Raw genomic sequence first — 16169 nt, 5'->3', positions numbered from 1 at the left:
GCCATAACTTGGGAACAACAGGCTGTTACTTCGCTCTCGCGTGCCCGTACGTGCAAAAAAATAAAACAAACTTTCAAACCGCGTGCCAGAAACAACAACCACACAGGCCGTTCCTCGCTCTCGCGTGCCCGTACGTGCGTGGCCGTACGTGCAAAAAAAATAGAAAAACTTTCAAACCGCGTGCCAGAAACAACAACCACACAAGCCGTTCTTTCGCTCTCGCATGCCCGTAGGTGCGTGCCTGTATGTGCGTGGCCATATGTGCGGGGCGTACGTGCAAAAAAATTAATTGATAATTGTCACGTCAATTGTGACGTCATGGCACCGTGTCCTGTCATTGGTTTGGTAAATAAATGGCCATAACTTGGGAAACTCTTGGGAAACAGCTGAAAGGGATGAAGAAGAATAATATCAAACCTTGAAAAGGCACATACTCAGGTCCCCAGCATCAATTGTGACGTCATATCAAACGAAGAAGAAGAAGAATTGTGACGTCAGTCGTGCAAAAAAACAAACAAAAAAAAATTGTGACGTCAATAGTGACGTCATAGCACCGTGTCCTGTCATTGGTAGGTGCATGCCCGGAGGTGCGTGCCCGTACGTGCGTGGCCGTACGTGGGGGAAAAAAGAATTGTGACGACACTCGTGACGTCATACCACCGTGTCCTGTCATTGGTTGGCAAATAAATGGCCGTAACTTGGGAACCGCTTGTCCGATTAATATCAAATCTTGAAAAGGCACATCCACAGGTCCCCAGCAAGTTTCAATTACATCGAACCAGTGGTTGTCGAGAAACAGCAGACTCGCACGCACGCATGCACGCACGCACGCACGCACGCACGCACACGCACGCACGCACGCACACGCACGCACGCACGCACGCACGCACGCACGCACACACACACACACACACACACACACACACACACACACACACACTGCTGGAATTATAGATTATTATATATTTTTTCTACCTCACAAAAACACCACGTTCATCCATTAATTTTCATCACAATATCACCAACCCATTAAACAGCAATTGCCGAAACAGTTTCTTAGCTCGGGCTTAACTGTGTGGTTTTTGCCAGCCTTGCTCGTCCGTGCTCCATCCTTTTAAACCGTGAAGGCCGAGTTGGATTTTTTTTTTCTGACGTCGATTTGTCGGTGTATGTCGGCCATGATGTGTGTAGGAAGCAGTACCTTCGATGGTTTTTCTTCAAGTGAGTTACGTTTGTGAATAAATTGAGTATATATTTTCCCGAAAACTTTGCTTCATGTCGACGGTTTGTCGTCATTTTCATTTTTGGATTTGGAACGGGCTGTTAATGACAGGAACACTCGATTCATGACTTCCCTTCTGGATATACGAATATGGCTGCGCCCAGTTTTCACGTCGGAAAGGTGATTTCGTTTTTAATGCTGGACTTGTGTTGAACCGATTGTATTTTCGTGTATTGTTTATCGTGAACGGGACTTTGTAAATAAAGTTCCTGTCCTGATAATATCCACGAGCCAAACCCGCGTGAAGTTTCTTTAGTGAGGGTTCGTTTGGACGTCAATATATCTGGTGTTCACAATGTGACATAGAATTTCTTGAAATACAATGTTTCTTGTTACATTATTTGGTGTCAAATTCACCTTCTGAGGTAGTCAGCATGTCGTCGACCGAGAATTAACAGGGTCTATCTGACATTTCATTCAAATTTAGAAGAAGTCTATGTAGAAGGGCAACAGAGGAAACTAAGTAAGATTATTTTATGTAACCTTTATATGTACCTGTTATGTAGCACACGATATGAAAATAAAATGTTATGAGATAGCGGCAATTCCACTTTGAATTTTTGATTTCATTTTTCTCAAACTTTAAAAAAGTGTAGTTGGACCCTGTTAATTCTCGGTCGACGATGTGTAGAAGAGGGTTTTACATCGCAGACGCTGTTTTCTCTGAGTGGAATTACACCTCTCAGCGGTGACTGTCTGTCGACGACATACGTGATGACGTCAGCGAATGACCGAGGATGTCATGGCGTCATTACGTCTCAGCGGTGACGTCACACATCGCCATGCAAACGAATGTAAAAATTAGAAAATCGCCAAAAATTCCCAAACCTGTCTGTCTGGCGCAATCTCACATAGCCCATGCTGTTCATGAGACCACAGAGCACCCGCATGCCGAAACCGGCATCAATTCGTCGTGCAGTTTCGGCGGACAAACGTCCACAAAATATGGCTTAGCGTATTAATATAACTAGTGCAGGCCAGTATGTGCAGCTTCGTGCCTGCAGTATCAGGTCCCCAGCATCAATTGTGACATCATATCAAACGAAGAAGAAGAATTGTGATGAATACTCTCTCTCCCCCCTCCTCTCTCCCCCTCCTCTCTCCCCCTCCTCTCTCCCCCTCCTCTCTCCCCCTCCTCTCTCCCCCTCCTCTCTCCCCCTCCTCTCTCCCCCTCCTCTCTCCCCCTCCTCTCTCCCCCTCCTCTCTCTCCCCCTCCTCTCTCTCCCCCTCCTCTGTCCCCCTCCTCTGTCCCCCCTCCTCTGTCCCCCTCCTCTGTCCCCCCTCCTCTCTCCCTCCCCTCTCTTGCCCCCCTCTCACCCTTCTCTCTCCCCCTCCTCTCTCCCCCTCCTCTCTCCCCCCTCCTCTCTCCCCCTCCTCTCTCCCCCTCCTCTCTCCCTTCTCTTGCCCCCCTCTCACCCCCTCTCTTGCCCTTCTCTCTCCCCTCCTCTGTCCCTCCTCCTCTCTCCCTCCCCTCTCTTGCCCCCTCTCCCCCTCCTCTCGCCCTTCTCTCTCCCCCTCCTCTCTCCCTTCTCTTGCCCCCTCACCCCTGTCTCTCCCCCTCCTCTCTCCCCTCTCTTCCCCCCCTCTCACCCCCTCTCTCGCCCCTCTCTCCCCTCTCCTCTCTCCCCCTCCTCTCTCACCCCTCTCTCTGTAAATGTATTCACAAATGTCTACCAAGCACAACGATTAATTCCAACCTTGGGGAAAAAAACAGCTTTCAAACCCTTGGGAAACAGCTGTTTCCCTTGGAAAAATTCAATCCTTGGGATTAATTAATAATTTGAATAATAATCAAACCTTGGGATTAAATAATTAAATAAATTAATAATTAAATAATAATCAAACCTTGGGATTAATTAATTAATTCAAACCTTGGGATAAAACAGCTTTCAAACCTTGGGAAACACTTGGGAAACAGCTGAAATGGATGAGGAAGAACGATATCAAACTTTGAAAAGGCACATAATCAGGTCCCCAGTGGCAATTGTGACGTCATACCAAACAAAGATATAGAATTGTGACGTCAATCGTGCCAAAAATAAAAATAAAAAAACTAATTGACGTCATTCGTGATGTCATAGCACCGTGTCCTGTCATTGGTTGACAGATAAATGGCCATAACTTGGGAACCGCTTGTCCGATTGATATCAAACCTTGAAACGGCACATACTCAGGTCCCTAGCGTCGATTGTGACATCATACCAAACGAAGAAGAAGAAGAATTGTGACGTCAATCGTGCAAAAAATAATTAAATAAACAATTGTGACGTCATTCGTGATGTCATAGCACCATGTCCTATCATTGGTCGTCAGATAAATGGCCGTAACTTGGGAACCGCTAGTCAGATCGATATCAAACCTCGAAAAGGCACATCCGCAGGTCCCCGGCAATATTCCTGGCAAGTTTCAATGAGATCGGACAGGCGGTCATCGAGAAATGGCGGTCGCAGACAGACAAACAGACAGACAGACACACAGAGATTGCTGGAATTATAGATAGATAATAATTGGGTAAACGTGCTATGTTTGCATTGAGATGTCAGCAACCACACGGGACATCGTAACGAGTCGCAGGAAAACTGCAGAGCACCTGCCAAGTGGCTTAAGCACTCAAGCAAGCACGTCAACAAAATGGGTGATAAGGAACAGCTAGCTTAGCAAGCGATAGTGAGCTGATTGGTAACGCACACACCCCAAGGAGAAGCCTGATTGTAAGTCAAAGTACAGTTTTAGTTTCCTGCATGTTTTCGGCTAATGGTGTTGTTTGCAGATACATTGTGTTTACACGAGACAAAGATGTCAACATAAATTGACAGATTTGCACATTAAACAGGATTTGAGCCCAGTTTTCCATCATCATGAGCGATGTGCTCGGATGGGAATGATAAAGGGCCTAATCGAGTGAGATTTCATGCGAAAAGATCATTTTTTAACCTTTTGTAAGTTACAGTGCTGACCTGCTGTTTACACATCTTATTGCTCCCAACATTCTATGTACATGGGTTACCCTCCCTTTGCATTCTCTATGAACAAGGGTTATCCCTCCACTTTCATTTGCTTAACCCCCGACCCCCTCCACTCTAGCCCCAGGCCACTCCCCAGTTTCAACAAGGGTTATCCCTCCGCTTCCATGTGTGTTGCCTCCCCAACCCCTCCACCCTCTCGCCTCTCACCGCTCCCCAGTTTCAACAAGGGTTATCCCTCCGTTTCCATGTGTGTTGCCTCCCCAACCCCCTCCACCCTCTCGCCTCTCACCGCTCCCCAGCTTCAACAAGGGTTATCCCTCCAATAGCCATTTGCATAGCCCCACAACCTCCTCCCCCCTCCCCCCACTCTGCTTCCCAACATTAACGGGGGGTTATCTCACTGCTTCCATGTGGCGAACTCCCCCACCTTCCTCCGCCCTCCATTTCCACCCCAGGCGCAAACAAGAGTTATCCCTTTTCTCCCTGGCATTTGACCATGCAATATGACATATGAACATGTTATAAAGACATGATTGATTTACCGTGTTGTGGGAGTTTTCAAAAAGTTTTGGGAATGAGACATTCAAGAGATTTCAATTTTTTTTAAATTTTTCAATGTACAAGTTTGTGTTAAAAAAAAAAAAGAAAAAGTTATTGTAACTAAAATTGTGCATCTTTTGTCAGACAATCACATTTGAAAGTCTTAGGAGAGCAACAGATTTCACTCCTGAAGTTTGTGAGGTAGTGGGGCAGATAACAGCAATTTTTGAGAGGAATCGTGCAAATGGTGATACAAGAATCAAATTTGGCACATTTCTTCTCCAGGGGATTCTAATTAAATGTGCCTGATTGGCCATTTGAAAATCCAAATTTTGAAAAATTTGAAAAACAAAAAAAAACCAATGTCACCCACAGGGTGACCCGTATCTTGCCAAAAGGTGACCACGTGTGACTTCTTTAAGGTCACACTGAGGTGAACAGAGCTGCTATCCACCAGGAGCGACTCCTTGAGGAATATCTGCCAACGAGAGATTCCGATGAGAATCGTTCTACAGAGTAACCATGAAAAATATGCTTTTGCCTCATAACGTCACGAAATGACGTCGTAATGTCTCAAGCTTGACATATCTAGAAAGCACTCATCGAGGTGTTCAATTTGAGGTACTACACGATATGGTTCCTAAAACTTGAAAATTTGACCTTGGGGTCAAATATGTTTGACCTGAGGTGCTAACCATGAAGGTCAAGGCCAATCGCCACCAAAAATTAATCAGCTGAGCGCCAGACCATGAACTATATTCCCATGAAGTTTGAAGACGATCCGATCAAAATTACTCAAAAAATAAGGGTTTCGTCGACTCCCTTGATTTGCGACAGTGACCTTGACCTTTGACCTTGACCTTCAAAATTTCATGCACTGAAAGGGACCTCCTGTAGGCCTCTGATATGCAAAGTTACAAAAATTTCCAATGATAACTGTGCTCTGCAGAGTGATTTATACAAGATTACAGACCAAAAAAAAAAAAAATACATATGAAGGTCAAGGCCAATCGCCACCAAAAAATAATCAGCTGAGTGCCAGACCATGAACTATATTCCCATGAAGTTTGAAGACGATCCGATCAAAATTACTCAAAAAATAAGGGTTTCGTCGACTCCCCTGATTTACGCCAAAGTGACCTTGACCTTTGACCTTAACCTTCAAAATTTTGTGCACTGAAAGGGACCTCTATAGGCCTCTGATATGCGAAGTTACAAAAATTTCCGATGATAACTGTGCTCTGCAGAATTTTTTATACGTGATTACAGACAAAAAAAAAAAACCAAAAAAAAAACATACAAGCTGACTAACATATCTTGCAAAACTTCGTTTTGGTAAGATAAAAACTTCAAAAAAGTCAACATCATGAATCAATGTTGGATGCTGGCTGAGATTGGTGAATGTTTCAGAAACATCATCAAAGATGTTCCAAGTCTGCCATGCAGTTTTCTTCCCTTTACCTCGGAAGGCAGACACGACGTCGCATCCAGTATGGGAATCCCTTTAGCTTTCTCAGGCCCTATTGCAGAAACTATCTCATGGACTGGAATCTATCGTGCATTGGCTCCTTGGCCAAAGGCAATCCACATGTTCTCAAGACCTAGTTCCTGTAAGGATAGCAGTACAGATATTGCTATGACGAGTACGTCCGTGTCATAAGCCTTAATGATAATGGACTTTCTACCATCCGTCGTTGCATCCCTGGCGTGTACAAATATTCGAGTGTCAGCTTCTTCATGACAACATGGAGACACAGCATCCAGTGACTTCCTTGTGTTGCTAATGGCAACTTCTCCTTTTGTGACAATGACTGTGTTTGTCGTCTGTGCTTCACACATCTTTTCCGCAAGGAAGTGAAACAGCTCAGTCTTGTTGCTGTCATCTCGAAGAAAGCTTCTCCAGTTACTTGGGGTCTTACTGGTTCCTGTCACTCTTCTTCTGATTCCTTGCCCCCTTTTTGACCTTGCCTCGGACTTCAGACTTGACTTCTTGTACACATCAAACACTACGTCCACCCTCTCGTACCTGGCACCATAGGATTCCACCTTTGGGATGATGTCTTCTTTTGCATAGTCATCAAATATCTTTGAAGTGCATGGAGGTATGGCATTGATAAGTGCTGAGCCATCAATGATGACTGCATCTCCCCTTGGTTCTCTGTCTGGGATGTTCACTTGCGCTTCAAGAATTTCAGCCAGTTGTGACTTCAAATTTTTTGGGTTTTTTTTTTTATTTCAAATTTTTCAAAATTTGGATTTTCAAATGTCCAATCAGGCAGATTTGATCAGAAAGCCCTGCAGAACAGAAATGCCAAATTTGATGCTTGTATCATAATTTGCACGATTTTCTACTATCTACTACACCCGAGGTCGGCAACCTGCGGCCCACGAGCTCCTCCCGTGCGGCCTGCGGCGCCTTGTCCGGATTTCCATTAGGTGCGGCCCGCAAAACATTTTTTCTGAACCGACGGCAAATTTAACATATGTGGACATATGATTCTTCAACATATATCACAGTCTCTGTACGTCACAATAAATTATTTTCGCTTCTAGTCCACTTAACTTGGTCTTCAATATTTTTTCGTTGTTGTTTCAGATGGCTGAAGGTCTTAAGGTTCAATTTACAATTACATTTATTATCATTGATTTTAGGTGTGTTTGTTATTTTTTCGGGTTGGGAGGGGGGGTGCGGCCCGCGAGGTGGCCCGAATGTGGCCCAGTGGCCCGCGGCCTGGTTTAGGTTGCCGACGCCTGTACGACACTAAAGGAGGGTGATGGGAGTGTGATTGCAGATAATTTTTACTGAGAATGTTTGTGATGCTTCTTGATAATTATTATTATTTTTAATTGTCTGAGTGTATGTGTCATTGTGATTGTGTGACTAATTTTGTATGTTCATTCATGACAGATACCCGATGGCATGGTATACATTCCAGCCAACAAATGTTGCCACTGCACTGTGTTATTGGACATGATATTAATCACATTTCTTAACTACCAGAATGCAGATGAGAACGTTCCAAGATTTCCAGAATGAAAACATAAACGCATATGAATCTGTGCCTGAGTTCTCCCAAGACCGAGAATACAAGTTCATGTGCAGTATATGTATTTCTGGGGACTGGTTCCACTGGAGGCCAAGTCCTCGCGAGCGCCTCAAATTCGGCGAGACTTGGCCGTGGTTTTCGCGTAATGATGGATTGAACATTCATGGGTTTGGCCCATTTTGCTTCTGAAAACCTGCAGACCTGTCTTGGTATCGTCAACACAAGTATTGAATGGAAAGCACAATCGATTTTTAAAATGCAATATTTTGGTGCAGGTGAAATGGGCCGAAGGGCCTCCTCCTGCGTTTCTTTGTTATTCCTTGTTAATGTTTCACTTACATTCCACTTGCAAGGATTGACACACAGACTGATGTCACTGTAGTCGATATGCAAGGTATCACTCCAATCAATTTGCTGTGTGACCTCATGAGCTTTCCTTCACAGAAGGATTCCGCACGTAGTATTGTTATGAATTTGGAAGCCTTGTGCACACAGACATTCAGGTCCCCACAGTTCAGTTATTTCAAAAAGTAAATGTGGATAGATAGCTCCCTTTCCCTTGTTTAATGGGTAATGAAATGTTCATGCGCTGCGAAGTTATTTTGATAGTTAGGATTTTTAAACTACAACAACACGCCTTCACCTCACTTCCTCCCACCATCCTACACAGACGCCATTGCCTACGTGCATGTCAGCATGTATGTGGGCGGAGTTCATGAGGACCTGGCGTCGCTCTCACCCAATCAGGAAGATGTGATTGAGTTCCCCGATGGTCGACGAATAGGCGCAGGCCACGCACGAGCGACCGCTCCCGAGAAGACAACGAATGAACAGGGAACAAATAATCTGCACCCCGTCTTCTCGAGCATGTATTCTGGTTCGCTGGACATCTCGTCCTGTCACCGGCGTCTGCACACATCTCATCCTGTTGCCAGCGTCTGCTGACATCTCGTCCTGTCGCCGGCATCTGCTCTGATCTCGTCACTGGCATTTGGTCTCATCCCACCGCTGGTCTGGTCTGATCTCGTCGCTGGCTCTGGTCTCGTCACGTGCCGGGGAAGCGTGCTGGAGCCTGGCGCTGCCTCCGTACCCGGTGTTTGCAGAGGCATCGAGCTGCGGGTTCAAGTCCCGCCGAATCGGATCGACAAGGGCCGCACGAGGCTGGAAGGTCCATTTTTCTTTTGGGGTATTTGTGTGTGCGTGTGTGTGTGCCTGGGACCCTGTCTTTAAGTAGCAATTGTTAAGTGCTCTTTTTGCCTTGTACATACTTTCATTTCTATTAGTTGTGATAACTCTGCCCTTACATGCTTCCCTCGTTCCCACAATTACTGTTAATAAATACCTCTATTGTTGAATGTTTCAGCTCGTCTTTGTCCTTTCCTTCATTGGTTTAACACGGTGCGTGTTGGGTGATTAAAAAGGCCGTTGCTGCTGGAGATGTACGTTTGGACCGACGGGACCTCGTTAACAATCCGCTCGGGTTACGCACGGGTCGAGCACGGTTACGGCTCGTCCCGTTCGAGCTCCGTTGAGGGTGTGAATACTCGGTAGTTCGCCACGTGGGCCTCTAGGTATTTTGAAGTTTGGCAAATAACCCTGTGCCCATGCGCTTGATTTATTGATGATTCACGGTTTTGTAAGGGACCCGATCTTTCGGAGTTTTCCGAAAGGTACGATCTAGATTCCGGGTGTTCGGTGGTCGACCCTACTGCTCCACCTCGCGGTCGTGCTCGCCGCTGATACCCAGCCTACAACAGTATCTCTTCACTTCTGAGTTTCAATCACATCTAATCAATTAATAAAATAAAACCCCACTTTCAATTCCTACCAACCTGCATGGGGTGGACAAGATCGATACACAAGGAAACTCCAAGGAGGGGAAACTGGAATTTTGGATGGAGGAGGGATTGGGGTGGGGTTAATGAGGGTAGAAAATATCATGGTTTTGGATTGGGGATGATCTGAGATGGTGATGAATCGCTGTCTTGAAGACCTGGAGGAAAGAATGAGATTGAAGAGGATGTGTAAGTTGGTTTCACAGGTGGGGGAAAAAAGAGGAATGAATGAATGGCGGTGACCAGTGATCCTGGCGTTATGTAGCTTCACGAGAAGGGAGTTGATGGTGGACCGTGTGTGCCTTGCAGAAACCTGGCGAAACGTGGCAATGGCAAAGCAATCAGCCCATAGACAGCTTCATTGTGGGAGATTTCAATATTCTTGAAGGCCTATGTTTCCACAGTGTCAAGCTGAGCAAGATGTGAGGCAGGGGAGAGGGGATAGCAGGACTCCATCAAGCTGCGGATGAAGTCCTTGTCGGTGGATAAGAGTTCAGGTGTGCCAAGAAAGGACTTTGCACGACCGAGGATGCCCAGTCATCAGCTGGCTTTGGAGGCCAACTTTGAAATGTGGTTTTCCCAAGAAAGATCATGGCTGATAGTGAGACCAAGGAGTTTGAACGACTGAACTTCCTCAAGAGGATTGTTAAGAAAGTCGAATGGAGGGTTTGCTAAACAGTCCTGTGAGAGAGAGAGATTGAGATTGAGATAGAGATTTGTCATGATTGAACGACATATTCTAAGTGTTTGACCAATTTGGGATTTTATGAGGGTCTGAAGAGAGGGAAGAGGCTGCAACTTGCCTGTCTGAAAGATGAGGGATGTCACAGCACATGGTGGAGTCATCAGCAAATAGATAAAGAGGATTTTCCAGTCAGAGACATCATTGATGAAGATCATGAATCGGGCTGGGCCCGGAACACTGCCTTGGAGCATTCCAGCCTTGACAGGGAGAGGAGATGAAAGGGTTGCATTCTTCATTGCTGCCACTTCCCTAAATTGTCGATGCCTGACATTCATACCTGACATTTAGCAAATTTATCACCTACTGCAAAATCGTAAAAAAATTATCCCAACAAAAATAAAGTAATTTGTCATTAGATTGTGGCACAGAGGAATCAGACAAAGCAGGGTTTAAAATGCAGACATTCTGTCTTTCATGTAATTTCAGGTTTCTGTCTTTCATTACTTCAGTGATATACATGGACTGATGCAGTACGTACATGCGTAGTGATCATTAACCACTGTGCTTATGATTTGAGATGGGAATACCAATTAGATATTGTACTTAAGGTATGCATAATACAGGGCTCCACATAAACATTTTTGGGTGCTCAACCGAGACAGCCAAAACTTTTTTTTTTGTGATTTGGATTTTTTGGGGGGATCCCAGAAAAAAAAAAAATACAACAAAAAATATAACCTCAACCTGGCTGAACAGTTTACCTTTTCAGTCATTCCGTGTCATTTCAGCCGGCGGTTGCGGTGAGCCCCTCAGATTTTTCTGAAAAAATTCTCAAAGCTATCTTAACATATATGAGGAAGGTTTGCCAAGTTATAGCTCAAAATTCCAAGTAGTGTCCAAGATATGGCCCTACAAACACCCTAGCGGTGTTTCAATTCTGGCAGTCGCGAGTTGCAGATTTGTATCTGAAGCATTTTTGGAGGGCTCTAAATTCCAGAGTTTTACAAACAGAGTTCTAATAATTCACAAAATGGTGCATATTAGTGAGGCTTTCAGAATCTGACATAAAAAAATGTTCTACTTAATATACTTTTTAAGATAAGTACTCTCAAAAGTAGTGATTTGTAACATGCAGTCAAAAAATTGGAGTTTTCAAATTGCTGCTAACAGTCAGTTTATTCACCATGAAGAATTTTGTTGCCTGATTTACATAATCGAGTGACTTGATCATTTACACAAGAAAACTGAAACCTTTTGGAGCAAAGTCTTGGGTGCTATAGATGTCTGAACTTTGCTCCAGACGCAACGACACTGAAATTTACCCCGGTTTTACCCCAAGTGTTCACCATGTTGACAGTTACACAGCTCTTTTAAATTTTTGTCACTTAAAAACACATACATAGGCAAACTGTGGTAGAAAATTCAAGAGTTGTTCTCAATCCTTTCTATTTTTAAACGATTTTTATAAAGGCCCACTATTTAAAATATACATGTTCGATGAAAGATGTAGAATAAAAGCAATCGGTGTAATCATAAATTTAGGGTCAAAATTGATGTTCATTATGTGATTTTTTTTTTGAGGGTCCCCAACCAGGCAATCCAAAACCCAACCACTTGTAAAATTTGGGTGCCCGACGCTAAAACTAGGTGCCATGGATTTGATAATGTCGCGCCCTGCATAGTAGGTTAATCTCAATCAAAATTTGCCATGAGTTTTTTGCCAAATCTTTTTATTACCTTCGCCAAAGGAGAGGGGATTGCAATTGGGTCCGTTTGTTTGTCTTTCTGTTTGTCCACACAGAACTTTCGTGTTTTTCTCTGCAATCGCTTGTCAGATTGAGATGAAATTTTCATCATTGGTGCGACGACTCGTGTGGAGTGTTTTAATGATAATTGTGATGTCATAGGTCACATGGTGTGGTAGCCATATTGGAAAAACGGAAAAACTTTGGACCTCTGTATCTCTGAAACCGCACCAAGGAAATAATTGAAAATTGGCACATGGAAAGTACTCATGGGGAATGAGTGTGATTTTTTTTTTTTGTGACATCATCCGTGCCCTCATTTTGATGTCATAATTGCATATGTAGAACGCCACATCCGATCAGTATGAAAATTTTTGAGGGTCATCGAGGGATAAAATAGTCAACAGAAAAAAAAATCATGATTACATCGGTCATGTGATTCGGCAGCCATATTGTTGAAAAAAAATCTTCTCTGAAGTGGCTGAACACATCGAGGCGAAACTTTACACGTATGACCGCCTGTCCACGAGGAACAAAAGGTTCACACATATGATGTCATAGGTCACATGGTTTGGCAGCCATATTGGATTTACCCGAAAACTTATAAAAAATACACCACTCAAAAGAAGTCCTGGCGAGGGTCTGCAATCTCCGATTGCTCTTTTTCTTTTCTTGTTTTAATCAGCCATGTGAAATTTTAATTTCCCATTTCACAAGTGTGAGGGGAATCCCTTAGATCATTTGCAAGTAGTATTTTATTTTGCAGTCCACCATTTATTATTCATCTTGTCAAGATGATGTATGGGGTAGCACACGCACCATCTAGATTTCTCGTCCGGATTTGATTCTCAGTCTGATGATTGACTGTCGGATTTGTACTTCACAGTCATGGCATTGCATCACAAAGTGTCCAGTCCTTCCGATGGACGTTAAGATGGGGAGGACCGTAAACTTGCCATAAAGAGATTCCTTGCCATAAAATGAAATAAACCTGCCATAACGAAATAAATTTATTCCATGAATGACCCCGGGGGTTGGGGGGTACTGTTGCATAGCTGTGATCCTTGGCAATAATGCAAACCAATAGTTATGTCAAGAGATAAATAAAAAAGAGGAGTGAAAGTTGTTTTTATTCCAAAGATATTGCAGGGCTTTTAACAGTACAAGCTGTTTTGTGAGCATTTCCAATGAAGGACACATCAGTAAATGCAAATTCCACCCTTTTTCCCTCATTGTCCCCCTAATGACAGCACTGTATAGTTTCTGGAATGCAGCCAACTGGTATACCTCATCTTGGCAACTATCTTGGAGCCCTAAGGGCTTGGTCTCGATTGCAGCATCCAGGAAGCCTTCTTGAAGAGCGTTTTCCTGGGACGACAACACCAGCAAAAAAGTCTATACCTCACGCTTTTCAATTGAAAAGTGAATCGTCGCACAAAGTCCAAGAGGACATCAAATTGGGATATCATGAGGCATCGTGCTTTTTCTTCATCGCTGATCTTCATGCTCTGACTGTGCCCACTATAATGGCACCCCAGATCCAAAAGAATTGCAGAAACGGCAAAGCTGTTTTTATCACAGCAGCTGCGATGCTTGCCACAGGGCTCGACAAGCGATCTGTCGTCTTTCGGCAATCCCAGGTGTGTCAGTTTTGTGTTTTTCACATGAGCATATTTAATCGTTTGAATATCTGATGAATGTGATGAGTATTAGTTCTTGGGTGGTAGGTTGCTTGCAGCCATCCTGGGAAGTCCATTATGAGCTTTTAGCAGAACATTGGTTCATTGTTGGCAAGCTCTTGGGACAGGCTGCAGGATTGTAGGGTTGTGGGTTTTTGGGGCTTCTTTCTGCCTTCTGTGTTTGATTACTGGTTCTGCATTATGGGTTGCATTCCTGATTCTGCATTGCCTGCAGTGCCAACATAGGAACACCTTCCTACCCATGGAGGATTTTTAAACAAAGTTACATGATTATTGGATGGAAAATGTGGCTGGCATTCTAAAAAAAAATCCATTTTCTGCAGGCATGGGTTGCAGGGTGTTTCATGTACCAGGAATAAACGGCTTGAATGTTCATTGGTTTTGACTGAATAAAATAAAGAGCTTGAATGTTCATTAAACCTACATTTTGTGTCCTTGCAACCTTGTCTACCACAGGACTAAGTTATCTATTCTCTCAAAACTCTGACTTCCTCTTGATTCTTGAGGAAGTTGTTTCTGGCAAACACATTTTCCCTTTATTTTTCTCTCTCTCACTTCCTTTGTTTTCAGTTTTGCATGATAAGCTATTTCCTTGTCTGTCATTCAGTTGAACTACAAACTATCCAATACCGTATTCACGTCTTCTGATTTTGAAGGAAAGGACACAATGCCAACCCGGTACTTATTTGCAATATCTACCCGAAAACAGTTTTCTCAACTGCATTTTTTTTAATGCTTACATTATTTTATAGAAACAGTCTTAGGGCTGCAAAATTAACGTGAGGTTGGTTGTTTGTGGTTTTCTTTTAAAGGGAGAATTGAAAATAAAATGGAAACCTTTGCTTGATTTGTTTTTTTCCAACTTACTTTTGCACGGTTGATGGCTTATTGGTGGTGCAAGGTTCCAGGACACACAGATCTGGCGTGGATACTTTCATGCCTCACACCGACGTCTCGTCTTACTCACCTTCCCCAGTGGAAGGTGGGTCGATTGGGTCTTTTTTTCTTGATGTATGAATGAAATGTGATGAGCATTCATCAAAACACTTTGTTGAAATGGTTGCAATGATTAAATGGGTGTATTCAAATAGTTTGAAACCAAACCACAGTTTTATTTCATTTGAATTGTGTAACAACATATTGTTATTTTCCAATAAACATTGTGCATTGCATGCTCTTTCTCTAATGGGCCGCTTTGTTTTACTCAGACTTCAGATAAAGGAAACGTTGGCCGATTAACCTACCCTGTCTTACAAGCAGCTGACATTCTGCTTTACAGGTAAGTGGTCCACAAAGAGAAACCTTGTGCTCCTTTACCATAACTTTGGCTTCGATAAGCCCAGAAGCTTTGTAGGGTTCTCTTTTCCCAAATAGGTGCGGACAAATATTCTTGTTTTTTTTTTTAACTTAAAACAAGATTATATTTGAAGAATTACAGTGAGTGACTTTTGGTTGATTACTCGATAATTCGATGCGTTTTTTGTTTTGAAAATTGCCATTCCCTATCACAGGGCATATAATGATGCATAGGATGACAAAGATACTTGGATGACATGAGCTTAGGTACACTTCTGCTGTGTTAATGTGTGATAACATTTCCACCTGTAAAGTCTTTGTGAAAGAATGCAATTTGCCATAAGTATGACAGTGATAATGACTATTTCAATCCCATGGATCGACAGGGCAACCAAAGTTCCAGTTGGAGAAGATCAGGCCCCTCATCTGGAGCTGGCACAGGATTTGGCAGAATCTTTCAACCACCATTATGGCCCCACATTCCCTATTCCACAGCCTCTCATGGGTACTTGTTGGTTGGGGTTGGTTCTGTGAATGGGTCATGAAAATATAAAGGGGCAGTCAACCTCAGCTCTTCTCCTTTGGCATAAAGGATTATGAAAAGGGATTAATATTTTTAGGAGATTGATGCTAACAAATTTGGGCTTTTAGGTGTGGAGATAAGTTATGGGTCTAGGCTTAAACTATGAGGTGGTGGGAATGAAAGAAAGCAGCTATGTATTGTGCTGAATTGCCAATGGCTCCCTATCCCACTGTCTTTTTTGCCCTCAGAATCTTTTCCTCGGATCCGCTCTCTCAGTGATCCCAGAGTGAAGATGAGCAAATCAGACCCCTCCACGAAAGGGACGATCTTCCTTACTGACAGTGATGACACTATTGCCAGAAAAATTCGCAAGGCATGGATCTATACTTTGCATCAACCTGATCAAGATCAAAGCTTTATTTTCACAAATATCTTTGGCATTAAATGGACATAAAGTACTATATTATAAATTGTCACAGCTCAGTTTACTACTTCTAGACAGCATTTCATGTCCATCCCAAGCTTCTCTGAGAAGATGGTGGTGGGCCTT

The 16169-nt window shown here is 43.4% G+C and overlaps 1 protein-coding gene across 5 annotated transcripts in view; it reads left to right on the top strand.

Moving 5' to 3' along the window:
- The first annotated feature begins 1264 nt into the window (after nt 1-1264).
- WARS2 (tryptophanyl tRNA synthetase 2, mitochondrial) overlaps nt 1265-16169 on the top strand; it is a 30426-nt gene continuing 15521 nt past the window's right edge. Inside the window, exons 1-8 of one of the 5 annotated variants that reach the window (XM_085856036.1) lie at nt 1292-1402; nt 8506-9003; nt 13351-13740; nt 14408-14480; nt 14694-14782; nt 15009-15079; nt 15483-15601; nt 15868-15992. In XM_085856036.1, coding sequence (XP_085712162.1) covers nt 13369-13740; nt 14408-14480; nt 14694-14782; nt 15009-15079; nt 15483-15601; nt 15868-15992 — 849 coding nt within the window. In that variant the 5' untranslated portion in view covers nt 1292-1402; nt 8506-9003; nt 13351-13368. Of the gene's footprint in view, nt 1403-8505; nt 9004-13350; nt 13741-14407; nt 14481-14693; nt 14783-15008; nt 15080-15482; nt 15602-15867; nt 15993-16169 lie in introns of all 5 variants that reach the window. The other 4 variants (XR_015051514.1, XM_085856035.1, XM_085856037.1 and 1 more) reach the window with 4 other exon arrangements.

Source organism: Eptatretus burgeri, chromosome 15 (genome assembly GCF_056783735.1).
Source record: "Eptatretus burgeri isolate ZD-2024b chromosome 15, Ebu_testis_v1, whole genome shotgun sequence".
Lineage (NCBI taxonomy): Eukaryota > Metazoa > Chordata > Myxini > Myxiniformes > Myxinidae > Eptatretus > Eptatretus burgeri.
The sequence above is the reverse complement of the archived record's forward strand: the minus strand, read 5'-3'. Positions and strand labels throughout refer to the sequence as shown.